This window comes from Scleropages formosus, chromosome 11 (assembly GCF_900964775.1).
Source record: "Scleropages formosus chromosome 11, fSclFor1.1, whole genome shotgun sequence".
Lineage (NCBI taxonomy): Eukaryota > Metazoa > Chordata > Actinopteri > Osteoglossiformes > Osteoglossidae > Scleropages > Scleropages formosus.
In genome coordinates this window covers 2,986,298-3,013,134 of record NC_041816.1, presented here as the reverse complement: position 1 = coordinate 3,013,134, position 26,837 = coordinate 2,986,298, and the positions used below count along the sequence as shown (strand labels likewise).

The 26,837-nt window shown below is 42.4% G+C and overlaps 2 protein-coding genes and 1 non-coding gene across 4 annotated transcripts; 1 reads left to right on the top strand and 2 right to left on the bottom strand.

Annotated features, from left to right (window-relative positions):
• Positions 1-635: 635 nt before the first annotated feature.
• On the top strand, positions 636-23,820 carry LOC108934661 (lymphocyte-specific protein 1-like). 2 transcript variants are annotated; one of them, XM_018752662.2, is made up of 13 exons: positions 637-959; positions 6,614-6,760; positions 8,146-8,509; positions 8,673-8,809; positions 8,914-9,055; positions 9,931-9,972; positions 10,696-10,739; positions 12,756-12,837; positions 13,185-13,325; positions 14,114-14,212; positions 15,775-15,858; positions 16,065-16,173; positions 23,469-23,820. In XM_018752662.2, the coding sequence occupies exons 1-13, from the start codon at positions 901-903 to the stop codon at positions 23,492-23,494; spliced, it is 1,476 nt and encodes a 491-aa protein (XP_018608178.2). In that variant the 5' UTR covers positions 637-900; the 3' UTR covers positions 23,495-23,820. The 2 variants fall into 2 exon arrangements, with proteins under 2 accessions (XP_018608177.2, XP_018608178.2); XM_018752661.2 differs by lacking the exon at positions 23,469-23,820 and having other exon boundaries at positions 636-959; positions 16,065-16,601.
• On the bottom strand, positions 2,325-2,407 carry trnal-uaa (transfer RNA leucine (anticodon UAA)). The gene has a single exon. It is a non-coding gene; the product is annotated as a tRNA-Leu (tRNA).
• Positions 16,348-26,629, bottom strand: LOC108934660 (mucin-5AC-like). The gene is made up of 4 exons (XM_018752660.2): positions 26,590-26,629; positions 25,697-25,761; positions 25,198-25,455; positions 16,348-21,569 (listed from the first exon to the last, which is right to left on the bottom strand). The coding sequence occupies exon 4, from the start codon at positions 21,558-21,560 to the stop codon at positions 18,285-18,287; it is 3,276 nt and encodes a 1,091-aa protein (XP_018608176.2). The 5' UTR covers positions 21,561-21,569; positions 25,198-25,455; positions 25,697-25,761; positions 26,590-26,629; the 3' UTR covers positions 16,348-18,284.
• Between the last annotated feature and the right edge of the window lie 208 nt (positions 26,630-26,837).

Sequence of the window (26,837 nt, the reverse complement as noted above, 5' to 3'; positions counted from 1 at the left end):
AGAACATATGCTGATCCCGTCTCATTCTGAAACTTTCACATCCATGTTGAAAGTATTTAATAGGTTTCTGGACCTTATACTCAGATGACATTTGCTAAGTGCTTTTAACTGTTGCTTTGATTCCATTTCTGTTATCTTAAGGTTAATGAAATTTCTTTTTCAGGCTATCCATACTTTTGCCAAAAGTGAAAGTTTCTTTTTTAGCAGTTCTTTTCTTTTCCCAAAACTGAAAACAATTTTGCCCTGTGCTGTGCATTTTACTTTATTTCTCCAGTTCCAATCCTTGCTGCATCATTCTCCTGTTTGGTTGAAAGTATGAGTGAGTAATTTAACTGATGACATGTAATCACGTAGAGTATCGGGCCTTGTATTTCTAGGACTCATACTCATACCCAGAGGATTTCATTGTAACCTGTTCAAACACCATGTATCTGTGTCTTTTTCGACTAAAATCTTCTAGCCGTTCCCACCAATCCACATCGTTGCTTTTGAAAGTGATGATGTGTGTGGTGTGTGTGTGTGTGTGTGTGTGTGTGTGTGTGTGTTTGTGTGTTTATGAGAGAGAGAGGGCAGGGCTTGGTGAGGGGGTAGGGAGAGTCACATGACCCTCTAGTCTCCTGGAGGATGAAGGAGAGGGGAGGGAGTTTATGTAGCACGATTTAAAGAGCTCAATGAGAACCACATGGAGGAAGCAGCCCTGATGACTAAAACCAATCTGGCAGGGAAGATCGAGCGCTGAGGATACCCTCTGACATTTTCAACGGCGCTCTGACGGGAGAGCTACGTGTCCACCGATCTGTCCAGGAAACCTCTCTTTGGTGCTCCAAACGCAGGCCAACCTTCCGCTAGGAGACGTGTGGTCATTTTCACTATTTAACTAGGATTCAAGGGACTCAAGACATGTCAAGCAACATTGTAAGAAGGACCTCCAGCAAGCAAGGATTGCAAAACCTCCTGAGGTAAGCGAGTAATGAAATGATCACTCTGTGAAGGAATAAAAAACATGTAATATTTAACATCTGTAAGATTTAAACATACTCCCTTTTAATTTTTGTCTGCTGAGGGTGATGTGCTTGGCTGTGATTATGATACAGGGTACATACATAGTCTGAGTGCAAAAATCAAGCAATGAACAGAAAATTCCAAGCAGAAAAAGTTAATGATGTTAGGAAAAAGATTAATTACAGCTGTTCTATGTGTGCTTTTTTTTAATCCTGAAAAAGTGATTCCAAAGGTGTGGAGTGAGAATGTTTATTGTTGCTCCTTTGTGAGGCTCCTGGATTAGGGGTGAGATGTTTCCTCAGAAACAACCCCTTGGTGTAAACTTGGGCTAAGATTTGGCGAAGACTGTTCACTTGCGGGGCCTGGACAACTGCCAGAAGGGTCTCCTTCAGCGGCGCTGACTGTGAGAGGGTACAGTCATATAGTCGGAAAAGCTACAGTCGCTGATAAATGATTTGAAAGGTCTCCATAGCAGTTTTTCACCATTTTTGACTTCTGATATGCTTCTTAACATTATTAAATATCACAATTAATTAATTAATTTATTTTCAAAATAAAATACACATCAATTCCCAATAGGGACAAGAGGAGTTAGTATCACAACAAAATAAATACAGTACCAGTCAAAAGTTTGAGTACACATGAGCAACCTATACAGTTCTTGTATGGGACAAACTGGACAGAAGAGTGACAGTAAAGTAACAAACAAATGTCCTACATCTCTGGGAACTGCTGCAGAAGAGCTGACAAGGCATGATGCTTCCTTTAAACACTGGAAAAAAGTATTTTCCAAGAAGTGTGCTCACACTTTACACTGGTACTGTATTGGGTGAATACACTCTTATTTACACTGCCATCAGGAAGGAAGCATGAGTGAAAGAAATATGTTAGTGCTTGATGGACCTCAGACTGCTCTAAGGGTGGAGCAGCAAATCCAGATGCTTTGGCAATCCCTGATGCATCTAAAAGCAGGTCTTCTCAGAACCCCCTGGCTGCTCTGTTGAACTGGAGTGACATTAGTTAATCTTCACATTTATTCGCTTGGCAGACACATTTCTCTAAATGAACACTATCTAGTGTTACTAGCCCACACCTTCTTCACCAAAGTAACTTACACTGCTAGATACACTACTTACAATGGGTCACTCATCAGTGGAACACACACTCTTACACTACAGGTAAACCTGTACAGCAGGTCTTTGAACTGTGGGAAGAAACACACACAGATACTTGGAGAACATGCAAATACCACACAGACTCTCACACCACCCAGGCATTATGAGACAGCACTGCCACTTGGTGTGCCTCTCCAAAGAAGCAGCTACCAGGAGTGGGGTTCGAACCCACGCGGACATACATCCATTGGATCTTAAGTCCAACACCTTAACCACTCGGCCATCCTGGTTGCATTAAGGTGTTAGACTTAAGATCTAATGGGCGTTTTGTAGGTGTTGTAATCTCTGCCTTCATGTGTATTTGGAGACAACACGGGCCACCGGGTTAATCTCTTGAGCTGGACTTGTGGACCTTCTGCTCATTTCCTTTCATCTTCCTATAAAGCTAAATAATACTGTCTCACATTCGGATACCAGATTATGATCACACTGGGGAAAATAGGCCTTTGCGTTGCACTCGCCTTTCTGCATCGATCCAGCGAAGACAGCTGTAAAACAGACCTTTGACTGGGCAGTATGTGAGCTTTCAGGACATGTGCCGCTGTTGTGCATTAGCTGAGGAGCAGGGCGAAGGGTTACATCACTGTCCAGACTGCTGCGAGGGACAGCTCTCAGTAATGAGTCGGTCTTTTTAAGCAAACAGAGAACAGGCATTAAAGACAAATGAAGAGAGCCAGATTAATTTTCACCTGCTTCTTTATCTTTTTGGCCAGACGGCTAATGGACAATTAGAGAGAGCAGACCTTCTCAGAACACATTATGGTTCCAAAAAATGAATATGGTATTGATGAATGAAAAAAGTCTATTTAATGGAAAGAGAGCCACATACATTTAATAGATCGCTCTCAATCTCTATCAGTCTTTTCTGTGCAGTTTCAGTCACAGTGAAAGAAGGGCCTTGTTACATAGTGGACCTTCAGGGAACAATTCATTTTTCATAGCAATTTTCACTTTTATGGGTAGAAATTTTGAAAAAATACCTTTATTTCCCAATGAGTAACTTTGTAAATGTATTGGTGAATCATTTATATTTTAAGTTATTTTAGTTTATTATCAGCTATAATTTATTTCATTTTTATTAATTCCATTAAGCTTTTACCTTCCATATCCCTGTTGCCATAGTTGGTCTGTAATTGCTAAAGTAATTTGTCAGTTTTCACTTTTTTTTTTTAAGTATTTTTGTGTGCACTTAACATAAGTCCTGTTTGAACTGGACATCACTTAAGTCAGAGGGTGTGGTGGGTTCAGCTGTTGTGTGGTCGGTCTGGGGTTTGAGCCCTACTTGGGGTGCCTTCTGACGGACCGGCATCCTGTCCTCGGTGTGTCCCCTCCCCCTTCGGTCTTGCGCTCTGTGTTGCTGGGTAGGCTCCGGCTCACTGCGACCCCCGTTTGGGACAAGCAGTTGTTGACGATGGATGGATCGCTTAAGTCTAAGAGACTGCTGCTATTGACATTAGATGTGGGGGCAGAAGTGTCTGAGGTCAGCAATCTGATTTATGATCCTATTTCCTCTCTCATGTCAACAGCACAGTTAACAACAATTGCCTGCTTGGTCCAGCAGTCCAGAGCACTGAGTGTCCTCACAGTCCATGATAGGACAATGATAAGTGACTTGTTTGAGCAAAGAGGGCAATAAACTCTCCCAGTCCTCAGCAAAGGCATGCACCTTTGGGGGTAGGAAATGTAAACTATCCTGCATTGTTCCCTGGAATTTTGTTTATATTTCATTCGATTTCTTTTTTGGTAATGGTTGTACAACAGGCAAAAGCCAGATCTATCAAAATATGTCATGTTGACCTAGAAAGTTCTAACTTTATAATGATTATGTGGGCATTTGCACAAGCAAAGCCATACCTTTGACACTATACTGAAATATTCTTGGTGAGGCTGTGTTGGGAGTGATGAGAAAAAAAGGCCATCGGTTTGTCAATCCAAGTCATTTAGGGAGTTGGGAAAGAGGAAATGCTGTGGCAGATGCATGACTGAGTCTTCATACTGCCCAAGAAAAAATGGGCTTGGACCTGACTGCAGAAGGGTGCACAAGAAAGATACTAAACAATAGGATGATTTGGTGTTTATCTTGGGTGCCAGATTTGACTAAAGTCCCCCTTTTTAGCAGGAAGTGAGTGGGGGATGGTGCTCCTCAGCTTGACATTTGGAGATCTGTCGATCTGAGGAGCTGAAGAATGGTGTCTCTACCTCAAGCTCCTTGCCCAGCCCCCAGTTCCAGCATCTTGTTGCACATCCTTCAGAAGCAGTAAACCTTTCAGTAGGCAGAATGTGCTGCACAATCAGCGGTCATCAGCTGGAGCGCTTGGGTGTCTGAACACTTTGCTTGCAGCAGGATGGTTGTGCAACATTAATATTGTGTCCTGCTGTTTCGTTTGTGTGTGGGGCAGGGTTTACTGGGGGAAGGGTACGAGGTGTCCTCATTGAACACCCCATTGCTTGTTTATGCTGAAAACCAGTTTTACACTTAAAAGTTTGCTCAAATTATTGTTTATGTTCAAGCTTTGAAAACTCTTCATAAATAATGTTTAAAGTTTGAATAATTAAACCCCTGTAATTAACTTAAGCAACCATCAAAGATGTTAAGGCTCCTTTAATATCCGGAGTGGGACTATCAACGTAACCAGTCAGTACAGAGGTCACAGATACAGATTGGTTATAGATTGTAGCAAATTTGCAGTAAACAGCTCAAAAATATAAGACATAACATGTTGCTTTATTCCTGGAATGTTTGCCTTAAAAATGTCCCTGAAGACACACCATATCATGAAATCAGGCAGTTATTGGGAGACATTTGCGCATCTACTAATTAAATGTACTCACTGACACTCGCTTTCCTTAACCAGAAATGCTAGAAAAAACTAACTGCCTTGATAATTTGACTTTCAAGTAAATAGATTTGAGGAAAATGTTCCCAAGATTAAAAAGCCATATGAAGGTAAATCACACACACAGGCTGAAGCTGCTTGTCCCAGGTGGGGTAGCCATGAGCCAGAGCCCAACTCAGCAACTGGAGGGGGAGGGGACACACCCAGGATGGGACACCAGTCCATCACAAGGCACCCCAAGTGGGAGTTGAACCCCAGACCCACCAGAGAGCAGGACCCAGCCAAACCTGCTGTGCCACCGCACCTCCCTCTGAAAGTAAAGCAGTACAATACTAAAATATTTGAGCTGTGACATTAAAACTAAAAAATAGTTAAGACCAATGAGAAAATGAACACACACACACACACACACACACACACATTTTCTGAACCACTTGTTCCATGTGGGGTCGCAGGGAACCAGAGCCTACCCGGCAACACAGGGTATAAGGCTGGAGGGGGAGGGGACGCCAGTCCGTCACAAGGCACCCCAAGCAGGACTCAAACCCCAGACCCACTGGAGAGCAGGACCCGATCCAACCCACTGCACCACCACACCCCCCTGAGAAAATGAACATTACCACGTTATCCTAATTAAGGATACTGACACTGCAACAGACTAGGGGGCCATCCAGGTTGCACCCCTCCTATCCCAGTATCCAGTGATTCTGGGATAGGTTCTGGACCACTGTGACCCTCACAGTTACAAGCAGTTTCTCAACAGATGACCTAATGTTGACATGTGCTTTCTACTTTGAGAAGTAGTGGGTGGTTTCCTTTCCATGGCCTCGTGCCTGTTCCTCCGTGGGTCCTTTGGCGGTACGAGCACTCTTCCATGAACACTTCCTGTTGGTTGGTGAGAACAGTGGCCAACTAGCCCAATAGGAAGTTCACGTCCTCTCCAGCCTCAGCAGAGGCCCTGCAGTCTCTCACCGTGGGCTTTGTGGAGAATCTGGCCTAGCCTGACCTTGATGACCTCCCAGCTGCTTCCTGATTTCAGTCCTCTGCTCTTCCTATCCTCCACCCTTCATATGGACCGGACAGCAGCGTTAATGTGGCACCAAGCTGTAGGATGCGAGGAAACGAGGACTGTGTGGATCAGTCGTCTTTACGCATTAGCCTATGGAACACCAATGTGCGGTCTCAGGATGTATTTACGGACCGTAGCCTTTAAAAAGCCGCTAAAGTGAAGTGACGAACACGAAGCCATTGTTGCACTCTTCAGTCCTCAAACTTACCTCATGTGCCCTGCAGCATGTGCAGTGAATAGGCCTCTGCATACTTATGAACGCAAATTTCTTTTACTAAACCCTTCAGTAAATCGTTCATCTACTGCAATATTGCTCATTTGCTTTGCTACTGTGTAAGTCAAAACCCGTAAAACCAAAACTGACGTACCAGACAAAGAACTGATACAGCAGTGAGCTCAATGTGCTAACAGTGTGCTAACAGTGTGCTAACTGCGCTAACGGTTTTTCCGCCTGTTTCTCAACTGTTAGCTCAGTGTGCTAATGTTTTTTTTCTCAGCCAGTGATGCTCTTTTCCCACCGCTTGTAACAGACTGACGGCACAGCGCAGCATCGAGGATGCTGAGGAGATCGAGCGGGAGCGCCGCCGCCGGGCACGGGAGCTTAGTTGCTCCTGTGACACTGAGACCGACTCCAGGGGACCCTTCCAGGACAGCAGTCCAGCCGCTGCTGACAGCCTGTAAGTCCTCACTGCTTCTTGGACATCAGTGGAGGATGGTTGCAAAAACACACCTGTTTGAACTTCAACACCATGAGAGACTGTCACACACACTAACTGTACTGAGGAGGGTTTTCGGCGAAACCAAAAGGTTGACTTGGTTGTCTTACACTCACCCTCTTTCTCACGGTCGGCACAGGCCGTTATTGCACAGATTTTAATAAAGGGTTTGGACAAATTCTGCTGATCTGCATAGCTGAATCTTTCAAGTAAAAGCATTAATTATTGTATTTTTGAGCAGATGAGAACATCTTTGGCCTTAGGCGCTCATGTCACCTTGGTTCTCCGAGCAAAAACTGTATTCAGCTTGCTGTCTTGTACTTTAGGTCAGAGTAATCTCTTGTAAGTCTCCAAATTATTCCTCTATTTTTATTACTGGTTACTTTGCTACTTTTATCCAAAAAGACTGATTAGCCCACTTATACAGCTGGGTAATTTTTACTGGGACGGTGTTGGTTAAGTGCTTTGGTCAAGGGTACTACAACGGGAGTGCGAGTGGGAATCAAAAGCATAGCCTGGAGGTCACATCCCGTTTCCAAAAAAGTATTTCTCCAATACATATTACGTCACCCCGATGGGCTACAGAGGAAAAAAAAAAAACAACAAAAACCTCCCAACTAAAACCAGCTCCACACCTGTTTTCCTGGTTGGTGTTTAATCCCCGGGTAATACTGGCAATAGATAAGCACTACATAACAAAGCAGGCTTTTAAACCCACGCTTTGCATCCTGTTCTTTGATCGTGGAGTGTTTGCGATTACAGCAATGTTCACTTAGGTATATGTGCCCACACAGCTGAGTTCATTAGTTCCACACATCATCATATCAAGTCAAGTTCTTGTTACTGCATATATTTTGTGCCTTTCAGAAAAGAGTAAACAGGCTGTACCATTTGTTCATTTAGCTGTTTCCCTTCTCCAAAGCACCTTATATTGTTAAACTGCTTGAAGTGTTTTACCCAGTTATACAACAGGGTAATTTTTTCTGTGTCAGTTCATGGTGAACACCTTGATCAAATGTGCAGAATATGAGATTTAAACTTGGGCCCTTTGAGTGCAAGGGAGATGCTGTAACCAGTGCACCACCTGTTATTTATTGGTATTCATTAAGCATTTGCATGCTTTTAATCTCCTGCTATTAAGTGATTTAATCGATAAAATCTTACAGCAAGCACTTTTCATAACTTTGGTATGATGTAGTATTTCCATCTGTACCAGGAGATGCAGTATTTTTTAACACAAGAAAAATGTTGGCACATGCCACAGTACTAGTACAAACTGCTGTCTGTATGTGTAGAAATTGGAATGAGATGTCTGAGATGACTTGTGGTGCCCTTTCTATCTCCAGGCCAGAGAATGAGTTAAAATCCAATGAACAACTGGCCCAGGAGGAGGACGAGGGTTTTAGTGACTGGAGCCACAAGATAGAAAGATCCAGACAGCAACACCCAGAAAATCATGGCCAGACAGACAAGGACAGAAATCCCTGGAGTGGAGTCCTGACCCCCAGGGGGGAGGACATGCAAGAGCAGAAACTGGGGCAGAGGAGAAAAAAGACGGAGAACATCAAGGAGAGAGAGGATGTACTCAAGAAAGAGGAGATATCATACAGACAAGGAGACAGAGGGGAAGTGGAAGAAAGACAGAAGAATGAGGAGGTGAAGGTTCTCATGAAGGCAGAGAAGGTCCAGCGAGAAGACAAAGTGCAGAAGGTACATCTGCTGGTAGCTCAGTCCAACAGGAGGAACATCTTCTCATACAAAGAGAACATTTAATAATTACTGTTTAGCCTTAAAACTTATTATGGATGAAAGAACACCTAGCAGAATTTTCTGGAAGGGCAAAAACAACTTGGTGTAATGTTTTCTTGAATAGGTTAAAGACAAGATGAAGGAGCCAAAAGTCTCGTACGTATCTACAGTCTTCTTGGAACAGGAGATGGGGCCAACTGACACAGCTGCAGATGGAGATGGAGTAATTTCTCCTCTCGTTCCAATGACAAAAATACCAAGGTAATGTGTAATGAAAAACCCCGAGGTCACATGATGTATTGGCTCTTTATATCAGCCATTTGTCCTCTTCTGCTACATCCTTCTTTTCCCTGGCTCTCGACCAGAGGTTCAAGGCAAGCCCAGGAGGGGGTCATAGGGGTGGGAGCCTTCCAAGAGCCAACCCACCACCGTCATCATCAAAGGGAGGCTCCGGGGCTGGAGAAAACACAGCAAGAACAGACAGAAGCTCAGCTGGAGGGGATGAGGGTGAGAAAGAGGAGCAGTGGCGATACACGCATACATACACACACACACATTACAGATCCACACAAACACACAGAAATGCTCATATTAAGACAGTGATATACATATAGATGTAGGGAGATACACTCACATATAGGCACATAGATGCGCACACACATACAAACACACACACACACACACACACACACACACACACACGCATACAGCCGCGCTGCTCTAAGAGAGTGGTGATCCACTGAACAGTACAAAAGAAAGAGGAGAAAGATGGAAGGGGACACAAACTCAGTGGTTTCAGCACAGCAGAGGATCAGTCCATTACCTCAGACTGTTTTCAAACATCTCCCCATTAGGTAACTCTAATTTAAAATACTGTTCAGGGCAGCTGGTAGTGTAGTGATTACCACTGCTGCCTTTGTACCCAAAGGTTGTTGGTTTGAATCCCACCACCAGCTGTAATATCATTAAGCAGAGTACTTACCCTAAAGTGCTCCAGTAAAATTACCCAGCTGTACAAAGGGGTAAATGATTGTAAGTTGCTTTGAAGAAAGTGTCCCCTAAATGAGTAGATGTAGCACATTTCCAGCTGCAAATAAATTCCATGATCCCTCTCATGTTTTGTTTTTTTTCTTGAAAGAAATAGTGACCTCATTTTTGGGGACAGAATTATGAGCACTGAAATATCTTAAAGTACAGTAAAGTACAAATTCTTTTCTATGACAATCCTTTAATTTGCTTACATGGTTTCATTTTTTGACTCTGTAATTTGAGTGTCTAAATTTATGACTTCCTTTTGGGAAAGGCTGTGTAAATATTCCGGGGTGGGGCGGGTGCTTCCTTGTTGCGCTCGGTGTGTTTCCCTTTTTCGTGTGTCATTTCAGAGTGGGGGCCAGGAAGAACTGACACCAGAACATCCGAGCTCGGTGAGTAGAGCTCATGATGTCACCTAGTCTGAGATCCAAGGCTCCATTAGGGAAATTAAAACATCAGAAGAGGCTAAAACGTGAGCTCTCCGCAATCAAACTGCTCGCACCGTCCTCTGTTAATATTCCTTTCACATTCCACCTGATTTACTTCTCATTGTGGTACTGAGTTATGATGTTCTTATTAACTAGACATTGCTGAAAATTAGCCTGCATAATTTAAAGTTGTGTTCTGCTGACATACAATTTTAATATTACCAATTTATTTCAGGCTAAGGCTTCTATCTTCCTGTGCTGCTGAAAATGATATTTAGCTCATCATTTTCTGAAATTAAAAGATCAGATGTTCATCATGTTCCTTTGAACCAACATACCAAAGACTTAACCCCGCATGTGAAACTTCAGCCTTTAGATAAGATTAAAGAAATATATAACTTTCAGAATTGGAAAATTGGAAAATTATTCATGTGGCTGATTGCGGTGAGGTGTTACTGAATTGGAACAGCAGTAGTATAGAGGGTAGAGTGGTGGTTAGAAAAGCTTTGTCATAATTTGAAGGTTCCTGCTTCACGTTCCACCCCTGCTGCTGTATTTACTCAAGGTTCTTCCCCTGACCTGATAGGATATTATTTCTGATTTGAGCAGGGCTCGCTTTGCTCATCTGAATGCTGCAGTGTGTTTTGTAAATGGCAAGCGATGTTCAATACTCAGTTTTGCTTCTAGATCAGTGAGAGGACTGAATCGCTGAACCAATTCCTGAAGAAAAGGTGAGACTCTGAAAATTCACCTCTTAGCCAGTATTTATGACCCTCCATGCACATAACATTCACCCACAAATGGGGATCTAAGTCTTCAACTTAAAGAAAATATTTGGTTGTAGCTGAGAAGTCCTGATTCGCTTCTCAACGGGGTTGGCAGATATTAGCGTCCCACAGCAAACCAGAGAAGGATTCCCAAATCGATGTTGCACTTTTCATTGCATCACACTTGTCAAATGTGATTAATGGGGACAGTCATTCTTACCAGATGTTAAAGCTGTTTTCTTTGGTGCTTTTTATTGGAAAATATGGCCGGACTCCATCTAGTCTGCAGAACACAGTGCTAATGAGCTCTAACCAGTCTGAGGATTGCTTTTTAAACGGCACTGATGACTGACAGAGAAAAGCTGTTTATATTTGGTTTTGGGGATTCATTGTGACTTCTCATTTGCCATCATAAAAGGATGCAGGGAACATTAAATGAGCATTTGCAGATGACTCTTTTGCAAATAAACTTTTTTTTAAAGGCTTTACACGACACAAAGCTTTCTCTCTATTTAGTCGTCTGTGCCGCAGTTAGAAACATCTTTCCAATAATCTATTCTTCTTGTCTCATTTTACCTTTGTCTTGGTTGGAAGATTTCCACTTCTGATTTACTGCCAAGTGCCTCCTAGGTGAAATTCAAGACCTCTGACTGTTTTGCATATAGGGTTATAAAACTACATGAGACCTAGCCAGAGACACATATGTCTATAAGCCAGCGTAATGCACATACACCCCTTCATCTTGTGATGACATGATGATGAAAGACAGTCACACAGAATTAATGACATACTCAACTCAAATGACCATATTAAAGAAAATCTGGAATTGCTGGAAATGCTGGAATCCCAACTGCATGTAATGTAGTTTAAGATGAAGGGACACAACACTCTCACATAACGAACAACAACTTTAATTCTTGCACAGTGCATGCATGTGTTTCAGCTGGGTGCCTTCATCACCATGCACATACACCGCACCAAGAAACACATATGATGCGGTGTGTAGAACAGGTGACAGGTTATGACATTATAATTACAGTTCAAACATCATCACACACCGTCATCCGAAACCGCTTGTCCCATACGGAGTCGCAGGGAGCCGGAGCCCAACCCGGCAACACAGGGCGAAGGGCTGGAGGGGGAGGGGACACACCCAGGAGGGGATGTCAGTCCATCGCAAGGCACCCCAAGCGGGACTCAAATCCCAGACCCACGGGAGAGCAGGACCCGGTCCAACCCACCGTGCCACCGCGCCCCCCACAGTTCGAACAACTATCTGAAAAGATCCCAGTAATTAAACAGTAGACGTCAATCACACCAGACAAGGACTGTATGTGGATTAAAAACACAATGGTAAGTGGGAAAATAAGCAATAGATGAGAATCTGAACTACAAGCAGTTGAAACCTGTCTCCTCATTTAGACTATTAGGCGATTTAGCATTTCTAAAGTGGATATAGGAAGTTTTCTTTGCAACAAACGTGTCTCTGTCACAACCCTGTCTTGACAACTTGGCTAATTCACGCAGAATATGTTCCTATCAGATGACACATGAATACACGATATTTCCAGGAAATAGAGGAAAACTACGAAAACGACCAGTTTTTAATGATGCTGCTCGATGCTAAAAAAATATTCAAATATCATTTCCTTCAGCTTCATTGCAATGCATGTGGAATGTTAAATTTTCGAAAAAATCCAAATTTGGTCAGTTTTTGTACAATTATTCTGAGGCCAGACATGACATCAGCGTGACTGTCGCACACTGGGGGCTGATGACCGTGAAGAGTGAAATTGAGTCCAGATCAGTTATTCACTGCATACATCAAGGCCAAACAAGCCTCTTTCAAAGCTGTAAAAGTCTTAAAGACACCTTTAAGAGAAGATGACGCTGCATATCTCGAGGTAATATGTTGTGGCTCATCTCAACAGACTTCTGACTTCTTCTCATGATCTGACACTTTAACTTGTTTTTAAATAGTAACAGCACTAAGAAGACGCAGAACCCTGTGGCCGTCTCGAAAATTGATGACAGATTAGAGCAGTACGCTCATGCCATTGAGGTAATCGACCAGTTCTTCCTTTCCCTGTTTCACTGTCAGCAGCCATGGTCATGGTGAGCCTGCTAATGAAGTCCATTCATCTTTGTATAAGATTATAACATTGGGATTCTTCCTTCCTGTCTAGTTATTAATCAAAAATCAGTCCTGGATTGACAGCACATTGATGTCAAGAGTTTTCGCCAGTACCATTTGTTTCTTTTATTTTTGGGAGCACAAACACATTTTCCACATGACATTGATTCACTGGAGTTGCTCATCTGGCGAGGCAGAGAAGGCTCCAGATTTGTGTTTTACTGTGGATGTTGGTCAAGTCAACAAACAAAGGTTGTATGTTCTTGGTTTTGCAGAGCTCCTCAAAGGAGGCAAAGTCAGCCAAACAAGTACAGCTAGACCTCCACGCCCCTCCGGAGCCTGTGGCATCCAAGAAGAACTTTTTCGAGGGTTTAGATGCCTGGAATCAGAAGCTTTCCAAAAGCACGCCATCCAAGGTAAGGGTTGGCATCTGTGAACTCTCACAAAAAGTTTAATGAATGATGATTTCAAAAATGATATCACTCAACAGCTACAGTCACATATTTCCAGAAAAAGCCAGTGGAGTTTCCTTAACATCACTGGAACCCATAATTAGAAACCCTTATGTTGGACGCTTTCTGTTTGCATAGTCTCGTCACCAGAAGAGTATTGAGCTTTAGATCACAGAAAGATGGTTTTCTTCATAGGTCAGCTGAAACACCACAGAATTGCTCATGGTAGGTATTTGGAGAATGCCAAACTAAACATTTTTATTGTTTCCCAAGATCTCTTCCTACTGATGTGATCTAAGGTGTATAGCCTTCCACCCCCACCCTTCCACACCCCACTTGATGAGTAGTTTAATTGATGCCATTGTGTGTGAGGCTGTTTGGGGAAGTCTCCCCTTGGAGGAAGTGTCTTCATTTTGTCAGTTATTACCAGGATTGGTATCAGAGGGGTGTAAAATGCACACTAAGAGATGTGGGAAGGGACACTTGAGCTCATTTATGACAAAACACCCTTGGCAGTGGGGCTACAGGGATGGATGATGAGTTTATCAGATGAGTCCAGAGGTCATTGGTCAGTCAGTCAGATAAAAACTTTCTTGAAGTCCCCTCCCTCTTGGTGATGGAGTGAGCGCAGAGGTTGAGTAAGCAGGAGAGTCAGGGAGCGTAAGAGGCCTGGCAGGACTTGATGGTGGGGTGGGGTGTTTTGACAGCTCACTCTTCTGCGCTCCATTTAATCAGTGACACCTCTGTCTCAGGATGCCGAGGGCCTGAAGGTGGGCGTGTCCGACCTGATCAACCAGTGGGTGAGGGGCAGCCCGGACGACAGCGGCAGAAACTCGTCCCCCAGGCCAGCAGTAGGTCTCCTCGCTGCACAGTGGACACACCGGCCTATTCTATTCCTGTTCTATTGGCTTATCACATGCACTGAAACGAAACAGAGTGTCTAGTGGGGGAAAAAAAAAATCACTAATCGTTAATATGGGCGCCACACTCAGACATAATTATAACATTAATCTTCTTCCTTATTTTCTGTGGATTCTGTATTCTGTATTTCTGGACTGACTGTTCTGATGGTGTAAATGCTTCCTCTGTCCCCCCCTCAGTTTATTTTCTTTCAAATATCTCCATTCATTCCTCCACCTTCTTTCACCAAGGCAAAAGGTACTCTTTTCCCTTCTTTTTCCTACAACTACATTGACAAGCTGAAATCAGAATTCGAAGCAACGGGAAGCTGGCGGCTCAGCTGTGAACTGTATTTTGATATACTTCTCATTTGCTTGCAGTTCTGCAATGGTGGAAAATATAGGGTTTTATGCAGTTTTTTACACTGAGATTACTTTTTAATTCTACTGTTTATTTAACCCATTTATTTATTATCTTTTAAGTGTGTTTTAGAAATATGTCGTACATGCAACATAGTATAGATTTTTCTTGAAGTTCTTAACACTACAGTACACCACAAACAAACATTAATGGGTGATGTCACAGCTTAGTTTCCATCTGTGTAAGTGATTCAAGGTACTTTCTTCAAAGTTAAGAAATGAGCATGGGAAAAATAGGAAAGAATGCTGCCTTTAACATATGTACAGTGTATGTGTGTGCATAGTGTATGCGTAAATACCAGGCATCTGTGTGAATCCACTCAGTGAATTTACAAGTTTTTCTAAATAAATCTGTAATCGCGCAATCCGGCCGCTGAGGCCCGCGAGAGTGTGCCAGTGCACACGAGAACGACACAGACATACGAGGGACACGTGCGCCGCATGAGAATGACGCAGATATATAAAGTCGAGCTCCCGTACATGCCGTTCGTCTGAAATTCATGCACGTCCTCTCACCTGATGGCAAAGCATGAGGCGAAAACCAAGCAGACCCAGCCAAAGCAGACATCATGTGGGTCTCTTTTGCTTAGAGCGCCACCTAGAGGCACATGCTGCATTGTCCAGGAGTGTGTAGTCAGCGTGTCACATGTGTCTCATGTAGGGGTTCTCAAACCCTGATCCTTTGGCTACCCCGTGTGTGCTGGGTTTTGTTGCAGTAATTTCATTAAGAAATATGCTTCAATGAGAACTAAATCCAAAATACTTTCAATACTAGATTATTTATTTTTGGTCAAGTTGCGGAAACTTTTAAAGGCACATTTCTAACAGATTTCTCACTCACATTTGGTTTGCGGGGCCACCTGCCAAGGTATTGTGCATCATCTAGTTTGTTTGACTCACAGCCTGGTAAAATATAATTCATTGTGGCTGGAAAAAATGAAGCAAACAGAGGTGGAAGCAAGAACCAGAGTTCAAAACTGCTCTAATGTACTGGTTGTAAGTGTGCTGTCTTGTACTCTACTCTGTCCTGGATCTCCATGCTTCTTCTTTTACCTCTTTGACTCCATCTTTTGACACTGATGTTTCCACCGAAGGATGTAAAATCTGGGGACGTCTTGCACAAAAAGAACCTTTGGGAAACACTGGGAGACAGTAGGACATCTGGGCAAAAAAACAAGGTGGGAAATGGTGCCAACTAAAGGTCCACAGTACTGTATAATGTTCCTTATAAAATCGAAAAATCTGACACTTCAAGTGATTTAAGAAACCCAAACTCAAGGAAATTTTGTTCACCCATTGCTGAATTTCATGTCTGTCCATAATGGGGGCAAGCGATGCATGGTAAATTTGAGCACTGTTAATAATACCTTTTCTTACTTTTCAGGGTACCACTTCTTTGAAAAAATACAAATTTGTTGTGATGGGCCATGGCAAATACGAGAAGATTCCTGTGGATGATGAGCATCATGATGAATACACAAATGGACAATCCCGTAAGAATAAGAGAGCTCCTCTACCTAATATCCAAGTATAGTTTCTCTATAATTCTTTTGGGAATACATTTACTCAAAGACAGTGTGCAGTTAAATTAAGGCCTAAATTCCTGATATATATACTGTACATAAGACATGCTACCAAGTCAACTAAAAAAAATTCAGGCTGGATTATTTTATCTAACAATGTATATTTTTATTTTCTACTTTTTAAACTACATATAGCAAATATACTCAAAATATTTTGGGGAATATTTTTGCCTTTGGGTTGTTGAAGCACGAACATGAAAATCAGTTTGAAGAGGTTCAGCTCCTTTTAAGACAGTGCCGTGGTTATTAAATGCATTTGATATTGCAGAACAGAACGCAAATATAAATCTTGAGGACAATATAAAGCTATCAAGGTGTTTACATTTCTGCAAACAAAAATAGAAAAAAGCTTCAAATAACACTGTGAATCTAACTGGGGATTGGTCTGTTATATCATACAAGAGACTGCATAACAAAATGAAGCAGATCAAGCTGAACCTTTAAACTGCTCCAAACATCACAGCAGAGGGATCATGATATAAATTCACCAGTTCAGAAACATTTCCAATATTTTCTTTCATATTCCAGCAGTCAGGCTGTATCATTGCTAATTTATCTCATTTCCAAAGTCCCATGAGGTCCATGTCCATCTCATCTCACATCCAGCCGTCTTGCGTCTGTTCTATTCCTAAGGTACAAACCTTCAACCTTCATGCACTTTTCCTGCATTGGGGGTCTCTGGAGCACTTCCCAGAAGGCTGTGGATATGTACATTTCATCAGATAATAAGACCCTCCTTTGCAGTATCTTGCATTGTACAGTTCCCTTCTGCTTTTTCTACCACCATCACACTTCTCATAGATCCACCTCAGTCCTTCCCTGCCATTCGCATTTATTTACTCCTCTTTTCAGGGATTTGTGTTGAGCGTGCAGTCCATTCTTGATCCACATTGAAAAGAAGACCGTCTCTCCTTTCCCAGTCGTGAGGGAATGCATAACACCAAAGTACAGCGAAGCATCTAATGATTTTTTTTGGGGGGTGAACAGTCGCTTTTAAAAATGTATTTATTTAGTTATTTGTATAAAATTTAGGATAGGCAGTAGCCTTGGCATCCCTGTGCCTTGGATTCTTAATCATGAAGCATCAATCATCTTAAAAAACTGAATAAACAAGAAATTGATATTTAAGGATTACAAATAGTTCTAGTATTTTTTTTTTATCTTATTTTCTCCCGAACTGTTATGGTCCTTTTCTCACTTGGGAAATATTTTACAACCAATAACTATTTTTCCAAAAGAAGTTATGTTTGCTCATATTAATCTGGACTGAAAAATTATTCAATACCACAGTCTCCTATTATATTTCACATTGATTCACTTATCCAACTCTTCTCCAAAGAGATTTACAATGTTAAGGTACCTACTACCCTTTTATTCAGCTGGTTAACTTTACTGAAGCAATTTAGGGTAAGTACCATGCTCGAGGGTACTATAGCTGGAGGTGCAATTTGAACAGGCAGCCTCTCTAAACACTACACTACCAGCCATTTCTGATTTCCATATTATATGTATATTTTACGCTATATTCATATTTTCTACATTCTTAAGCAGAAAGACGTTTTTGAATGTTTGATTTTGTGGGGGGAAAAGTTCCCCTGGACATCAAATCGTGATGAGTTTTTGAATATGAATGAATAAGGGATAATTTTGAAACATGGCACCTTTTTCTTGTCCAGAACTAATTTAAGCGTTAAAAACATTTATAACAAAAATCTCTGGATTTTTTTGTAAACACCGGAATTCACTAAGTTGAAGCCTTTAAAAATGGACTGAGAAAGGATGAAAAGTCTTATGAGGGTGTGGAAAGAGGTTCCGTTCGACTTCCATTTGAATGAGTGAGCTTAATGTGTACATGCAAAGCTTATGAAAATTTAATAATAAATTACTGATTTTATATGAAATTCAAGCAAATATTTACCACTCTATCTTTCTTTCGACAGAACTTAACTGAATAAATATAGACAGTAGATTGTTACTTATTTAATGAGAGACCCCCTGAAAAAAACAGAAAAGAAATAAAATTAGCCATCTGCACTTTTAATGGCTCCAAACCCTGTTGCAACTCTGTTGAAGTCTTTTGGTTCGTCATCTTGAGTCTTTCGATGTAAAAGCCCCCTCTCAAACACTGCGGCGATTTTCGTCAGCGGTCTTGAGGCAGCCTCCTTCAGCTTCCTGGCGTCAAACCGTGGGCGGTACAGCAGGAGAGGAAGGTGGTAGACGAATGATGGAACATGCTTTTGCTCATCCTTGGACGCATCTTTTCTTTCTGACTTGCTTTTTTTCTCATTGATTTGTTTCATGATGTTCTCTTTGGTGGAGAACATTTGGAACAGCATAGCATCCCACATCTTCATCGCTCTGGGGGCATTTCCAGGAGTCCCAGACCGATCACTGACTTCTGATGGTGCGTTTTCAGACATGTGTTCTGTGTTAGCCACTCCCTCCTGAGCAGACTCTGAGACTGGCTCTGGGAACTTTGGCTCCTCTGGTTCCACCACCATGTGCTTCTTCAGCCGTGACCAGCCACTGAGTTTGGATTTCAAGCCCTTTGGCTTTTCTGGGTCCTTACCCTGAGGATCTTTCTTGGACATTGAGTCATTGCTTGAATCTTTCTTCTCTGCTTTTGACTGTTTCGATGATGGCCAAATGCTGGCGATTGATTTCTTTTGCAGGGATTTCTCCTTGACTTTTGCTCCGGCTTCCGTGGCTTTCTCCTTTTCTCCATGGCCACCTCCTGGTTGAGCTGAATGCTGAGATGAGCTCAAAGAAGTCATTTTGTCTGTAACCTGAGGGATGGAGGCAGGAGTAGAACCTTCAGTCATTGGTGCTTTGAATCCAGCAACTTGAACAGAGAGAATCTGAGGTGTGGGGGTTTCCTTTAAATGTTCACTTTGAAGAATTACACTTGGCTTAGTTCCACTTTGGCACATAGGCATGGATGCTCCGTTTGTGCCTTGAACGATGGTTTTCTCCTGAGAATGTGATCTGACTTCCATGCTGATCTCAGCTGTCTCTAATGGTTGAATTTTGTGTCTGAATGTCTCTGCTACATTGTTGGGTGCATTTAATATTTGTAGATCTGGAGGTTGTACCCTAACTTTTTGTCTTTCAGAACCCAACGTCTTTAGGGTTTGCACTTCTTGTTGCATTTCATAGCCTGATGTGTTAGTTGTTTGTGAGTCCAAACTTGGCAATTTGTATTTCACTGCCTCTGAAGTAGATATTTGAACATTTTCTACTCCACAAGCAGGTAAATCAGTTTGTCTTGCCTGAATGCAAGGTTTGGTTATTGGTTTTGGAACTTCTGAAAAATTTGATCCAACTGCAGAAGTTAACATTTCAGGGCTTTTCATTGTTGAAACTGGCAAAGTTATTGTTTCACCAGGAGGAGCTACAAGCCTCTCATCCTCTTTGAGAGGTGTGCCAGTGTTTGACACCTCAAAAGAAGGAGCTGTCGTAGAAAAATCAGAGGTAGGAGTCTTAGATGTCGACAGCTCATTCAGTTGGGGAGGTTGAAATGTTGGTGTCATAGGCTTGGAGATGCCATAGGTGGGTGAGTTACTTTTAATGCCACCATAAGCAACATAGGCAGCTGGAGTCAAACCATAATATTTAGATTTGGACCTGGGTTTTGGGGGCTCGTATCCAGGCGGTTTTTGAAACCCAAATGAAGATGGTGTAGGAATTGGACGTTCATGTACTAGGGTGTTAGGACTTTTGTGCCTCAGTAAATCTGCAGCAGATTTAGAGACCTCTAATACTGGAGTCTTGAGCTCTTGATCTACACCTGAAGCTACAGAACTGGACACATCTGTAGTGCTTGTTATTACTTTCTGTTCCACAGATATGTCTGACAGTTTACGGGCCCCATATGCAGATGTTTCTTTAGCTATTACATCATTAGAAAATATTTTATTCATTGGATTTTCTGAAGTTGGATCCACTGAAGGCACATTATTTTGAATAATATTTCCCGGTTCAACACGTGGTTCATTTTCTGAATGTATAGAGGAGGATTCTGGACACACAGTTTCTACTAAATTTCCACCTTCAGTTGGAGCGCTTTTAGTTGTGATGGTGGCAGATGTATGAATATTAAGCCTATGTGTCTCTGTATTGACTATGCGGACACAGCCATCAGGAGGCAAAATGGTTGAGGAAGAAGTGGCAAATAAATGACAGTTGCCTTTTGAGACTTCAAAAACAGGTGTATTTGCCCGGCTAGCATAGGAAGGTGTCTTAGGTCGCCCATAAGCTGTCTTTGTGGGTGAAAACTCATAAGTTGGCCGTGTCCCTAATTTCACATCAGGCGTTGGCATTGTACTCTTCAGCAATTTAGCTGGTGGGGCTCCATTAAAAGGTGTGGTTATTTCTGAAGTGTCATACAAAGGTGGCTTTGATATCTCATAAAATGAAGCCTTAGCTGTGTATATTTTTATCTGAGGGACCTCAAATAATGGTTTTTTGGATTTTGCAATTTCATTAACAGTTGACTGTAAGACGGTAGGTTCAAGAGTTGATAAATCCCTTTCTTGACTTTCTGGAGTATGGACAGCATTGGATTTCATGGAGCAAGTCATGACACTTTCAGGACTGAACTCCACATCCTGGCTAGAAATGAGAGGCTTTGAGTGCTGAGCTAGGACCAGTGTCATAGATGCTGTTTGATTTTGAACTGGCTCTCTAGCAGATGTGGCAGTTGGCTCTAGAGTGGAAGTTTGAGTTAGTGCTTGAGCTGTGACTGGGACTTCTTCACTTACTGGAGCTGTAGTGGTTGCTGTTGGTGGGGCTGGGAAACTGGAAGTTGAGATTGAAGCTAAGGCTGGTGCTGAGGGACCTGCGATCTCAGTAGGCAATAGCATTTTGAAGGTATGAAGTGGGGTTACCTGGTGATGTAAGGTGCACACCAGAGAGGCGTTCTGCTGAGAGGCAAACGTTGGTGTTGTGACCAAACCCACATTCTGCTGGTACAGGTAAGGGGATGGCGAGTGTTGGTAAGGAGGTCTGATGGGACACCTGGAGTACAGGTTGGTTGTGTGAATTGGGTCTGGCGTCTCAGGAGGAGTGGAGGTGTCGCTGTGTTCTAGATCAGGGCTCGCTTCATTTACTGGGGAAAGGCTGGAGCGGAAAGGCACTGGTGTCTGTGACGTCTGATGGGAAGCCTTTTTCTTGGCAGTCTTCTTGAGCAGCTTCTGGAGCCGCGCGTTGTCCTTTCCAGGTTTGGGTAGCAATGGTGGAGGGTACTGTGGAGAAAGCAGTCCCAACTGCCCGTTGCTGTAATTGAGAGCTGTAAGCATTTTTTCCTCCTGGAAAAGAAAAAAAACACATGTAAATCACATCCTGTTAAATTGCCAGTGTACCAATTCAAAAAATAAATACAAATATTAGTTGTGGTGGACTGTTATATCAGGAATGTTTCCACAAAACCAGGGAAGCAACTTAAATTGGTAAACCTGATTGTCAAGAGATACAACACACACAGTCTACAACCACTCGTCCCAAGATGGGTCGCAGCGAGTCGGAGCCCAACCCGGCAACACAGGGTGCAAGCGCACGGAGGGAGGGGACACGCCCCGGATGGGACGCCAGTCTGCCGCAGGGCACCCCAAGCTGGACTCGAACCCCAGCCCCACGACACAGCAGGCCCCAGTCAAACGTGGTGCGTCACCGCATTCCCCCGATACAATATATGTTATAAAATATATATTTCAAGTGGTATGAACCAAAATTTTTTCAGTTAACTGACCTTAAATGCCTTGAAATTTTGAATATATTTTTCAGAGAAAATTTTTCTATACACCAGAGCAACACAGTGTGACGCACGCACACACTACGGGCAATTTAGAATTACCATTTCACCTGAAACATCTTTACTGGGAGGAAACAAGAGCACCTGGTGGAAACTATATGAATAAGGGGAGAACATGCAAACTCCATGCAGGCTGAGTCGGCATTAAACCCATGTCCTCTCGCATCACCCAGGCACTGTGAGACCACTTTCATGTAACAGAGTCCTATACAATGAGAAACCACTACAAAGGTTTAGGAAAATATATACATTTTTCCATACAATTTCCATTTCTTCTGCACAAGGGCTTTTTTGTCCATTATGTAGTCATTTTACTTCCGCAGCAGATACTTTAATTTGTACAATGGCTTTTATCACATACTTGTTTTAATAGTTATAGAACAAAAATACACACTTGGTATCTCGCTCCCAAAACATTTTTGTGCCTTGGTGGAGTTAAACTGGTGATTTTTGTTGCTAAATCTTGTATATTAACATCTATGTGACCCTGAAAATAATGACTGCTGGTGACCAAGTAGGGTTCAAGTGGTGGTACTGGTGGATGTTTGATCTATCACACTGACAGTCTCAACCAATCACAGCCATCGATTAACGTAAATGTAAGTCATAACTGAAGTAATGGAATCAATACTAAGTTTTTCAAGGAAACTATATACTTTTAAATTTAAATGTTAGCTTGGATATTAAAATAACATAACATTTCTAACATGAATGCCCTTATGCTAATTAATAAAGCCTTAACCTTGCTAACAAATGAAAATCCTCTAGTGTCAAGTATATCTTCTGCTCTGCAGAAGATATAGGTAGTGATCTTATTAACTTTATTTTCTATGTATCACAATGGTCCCAAACCACAACTCTCAAAATATCCCAAAAGGGAAACAGTAAGGGCAGAAAGCACTGAAAAAGGCAATGAAGGCAGAAAAATATATACCGAAAAGAAGAAGTATAATATTATGCCCTGAAATGCTGATGCCCTGCTCAGGGTCTGCTTCCAGGACATGCTCTGAACCGCCGTGACTCTGCTTTACGAAAAAGTTATGAAAAATTAATGGATGAAAATATAGCAATGAATGACTTGCTGGAAATATTTTGTTACAAATATCACTGTCATGCATGAATATTATTTTTATTTTGGTTTTATGATTATTTTTAGGTGATACTTTTCATCTGGGAACCAATTATTTATTTTCAATAAGAAATGATCATAATTCATTCATCTCAAAATGAAGGTGATTTCATGGAACAAATTAATCCGACATGTACGGAATAGGTGTAGTAACAAGGGCTCGAGTATTGTTACTCGCCCAGGAATGTTTATAAATGCCTGTAAAATGTTCTGCTGCCATGGAACCGTGCCACGCATTCACGATCTCCTGTTTGCCGTCCGTCTCAGGTGGGATGTACCACGACGAATCCTGAGAGATGTCTGAGACCGACCGTTCGTGCAAAAGCCAACCTACCCTTTTTTGTTAAGTCAATACGTTTCATCATTGAGTCCCATTTTACCTGTAACACATACAGTCCATGCGCATCAGAGGCATTTTCTGTCTGCTAATAATGTTCTACATGAGCGGTTCTATACTGCTAAACATGTCAAAGTTGCATTTTTCACATGAAATTCTTGCAGATGCACTTCACTGCATTGTATTCGCCATTCTTGCTTAGAACACGGGAGTCATGCATAAAACATGTTACGCAAGTATGTTACGGCCTCTCAGAGCTTTATGTTTTTTAAATAAAACTCTTTTGCTTAGAATTGTTGTTTTTCTCAGTTGAGTGTGTTATCGTACGTATGTTCCTAGTCTTGTTTGCAGTTGATTCTGTGTTACGGGCTTCGCCTACATCTTTCACTCTGTTGGCGATCAGATGGCTTTTCGACAGAGTTATGAGAGATTTTAGAGCGGCAGAATGGAGCACGAGAGGGGCGATCGTTCCTTGCGGATGCTGCACGATCCCACCAGCATGGTAGGCCAGGTGAGGACTGTCCTGTCGAAAGAACCGTTTGTAAACAAACGCAGTATCGATGTGTGCTTCAGTAGAGGCTCGTCCGTATCCAGTCTACGTATTTTCTATGACTATGGGTCCGTGGTGATGTGTATTTAAAAAGAGGAAAACATGAGCTAAACATGTCTTAAGTTTTCTACTTTCTTCATCCACACAATGGTCCCTCGTGAATAAACTATGTTAGTCTTCATAGCAAATGCGATCTCACCTTAATAGCCTTAAAAAACCAACTTCACTATTGGTCGGAGAACACCCAGACCTTGCTAAATTTGTCCAAAAATGCTGAAATGCCCACAGCTGACAGCAAAAAGTGTGTTTGTGTGGGTCTACATCTCTGACCTCCTGCTCCTGAGAAGCAAATAAATCTGCGAACCCTAATTCCTCCTTAGAAACGCGCAGAGGCCCGCCTTTAAGAATGTGCCGCAGGAGCCAAGGCTATCGAGCTCGCGGACTGATACGTGAGAAGAGGTCATCCTTTTAAGGCCCTGCTAGGTTAGACATCTGGGTCATCTCCAAAATACAAGTTCAAAAGAGGAAACATTAAGAATAGTCCGCGGCGCTAAAGCTACGTACTGTACAATGGATTCCGAGCTAATAAACGCCCATTAAAGAGAATTAAATTAACATACACATGCACAGTAATGAAAAAAGTGACATCATTACCTATCGTAACCAGCACATGGTTATTTAAAACAATAGAGCCATTAAAATTCCTGATTAACATATTTACTGTGTGCTGAGGACCCCCAAAAGGAACAAAATGAAGCATTCTGCAGCTCCATACGAAAACTGTGCATTATGAACACGCCAGCATCTTTTAATCCGAAAAGAAATGCATTTCCAAAATCAAAAGTCGAAAGCATTCCTAAAAGGAGCAGCGAACATGTGCTCGGGCCTGGATATGAAGCATACGCTGTGCGCATACTGTTACCCATCAAGTCCATTCAGCAATAATTATTCTGTTTCGATTACTTATTAACCATGCGCATATATCCTTCACGTCTCAAATGGATTCTTTCACCATGCGGGCATTAATGTGAGTGTCACATGTCAGCTCCATGGACCTGCTGAAAGGAGCAGGTACACACACGCACAAAGGTGAATCTCGGTGGGCTTACCTGTGTGAGTGCTGGTCGGGGGTCTTCCGGCTGCTCTGAACGTTCAAACCAGGAGTGTCAGTGGATGAGTCTCATCTTGAGCCCAGCTGCACCCTTCCTCAGATGGAAGGACCCGTCTCCATGCCGCTCCAAAAATAAATTGTGAGCCTTTGCTCGGAACATTTTCCACTGTGACAGCGACCAGAGACCATCAGCACGCTGCCGGTTAAGTCACCATGATCTCCGCATCTTAGTAGCCTTTGCAAAGTCCAGCGCCCCCTGTTGGACACCATGAGCAATCACACACACACACACACTTTCTGAACCGCTTGTCCCACACGGGGTCGCGGGGCACTAGCTAAATACCACAATAAACAGGGTTCCATACCTAAAGTAGGTGTATTGTTACCCTGTATGGGTTCTTCATATATTAATGTCATCTCATTTGGGATTACACATGACTGTGATCTTCGTAAATTGATGTTCGACATTTACAGTTATTCATTTCGCAGACGCTTACCTCCAAAGCAGCGTAGAACTCAGATAAAGCAAAGCTGCATTTCACCAACAGATGGGGAGATACATCTGCAGACACATGATGTTCAAAGTACAGTCAACTGGTGTAATGTCACCGATACCATGTTAATACCACATTATTGGGATCTCATAGGAAAAGTGGAAAATACACCGTCGGGTCCTTTGACATAGTGATGCCGCTTGACAAACAGAGCAGGATGAAATATTAAAATGTGTTACTACGTGTTTTGTAGAGTTTCCATGAATACGTCATTTCCATCCATCCATGAACTAAATTTTGTAAATTAAAACGTGGCGATATCAGCTCAGGCCAATCATGCTAATTTATGAGTTTTTACAGTATCTGTTGGAATGAGCTGGTAATACTTTGTGCACAAGAGCGGTCCCTATGGCAGCACATCAGCAACCCCTTTTAATTAAAAAGAAAATTGAAGAGTTGGATGTCACTTTGGAGAAAAGCCTCCGTTAGATGAACAAATGTGAACGTAAGTGTAATTTCACCTGTCCTCCAGCGGTGATAAAAGAAAAGCAGTTCCGCCTTCTTTTACTAAAAGTTATTTATTTGTCGGACGCTTTTCACCTGTGGAATTTGTATTAAAACTGCGCAGCTGCTGCTGGAACGACTCAGGGTAAGTGCCTTGCTCGAGGGTGCTGCAGATGGAGTGTGGATCAAATCCTGGACCTTTGATTGCAAACAGCTCTGACCACAAGGCTTCCTGCTCTGATGTTACTTTCTTATTACTTCCTTTTAGACTCGCTGCCGTTGTTGTTACACTATTACTATTATACAATTACCTGCAGGTATACATATCTGGGAAAAATATACGGCTCATTACCGAGTTCTGTTTTCAGCGCTCCGACATGTTTCAGACTTACATTCCGAGCTGCTCCAGCGTCTTTGCTCAGAGCGCTGAAAGATGCCCCATATTCATACCCCTGGCTCATTCTGCTTGCCTGGTGCTGTGACAATTTTAGCAGCACAAACTCTCAGTTTCCTCTCTCCAAACATGTGCCTCCGTCACACATCATAATCTATCCATTTCCTTATTGAGAGCCAGGGCCGGGCCACTGCCGGCCTCCCGCTACCTTGCCCCCAGAGCCGGCTTAGCCAATAAGGGGGCTCG

Excerpts from the sequence above, each read along its gene's own strand:
- LOC108934661 (XM_018752661.2), top strand. The coding sequence starts at position 901 with ATGTCAAGCAACATTGTAAGAAGGACCTCCAGCAAGCAAGGATTGCAA. Across the intron at positions 960-6,613 it reads GGATTGCAAAACCTCCTGAG|ACTGACGGCACAGCGCAGCA; the intron begins GTAAGCGAGTAA and ends CGCTTGTAACAG. Across the intron at positions 14,213-15,774 it reads ACTCGTCCCCCAGGCCAGCA|GATGTAAAATCTGGGGACGT; the intron begins GTAGGTCTCCTC and ends TTTCCACCGAAG.
- LOC108934660 (XM_018752660.2), bottom strand. The coding sequence starts at position 21,560 with ATGCTTACAGCTCTCAATTACAGCAACGGGCAGTTGGGACTGCTTTCT.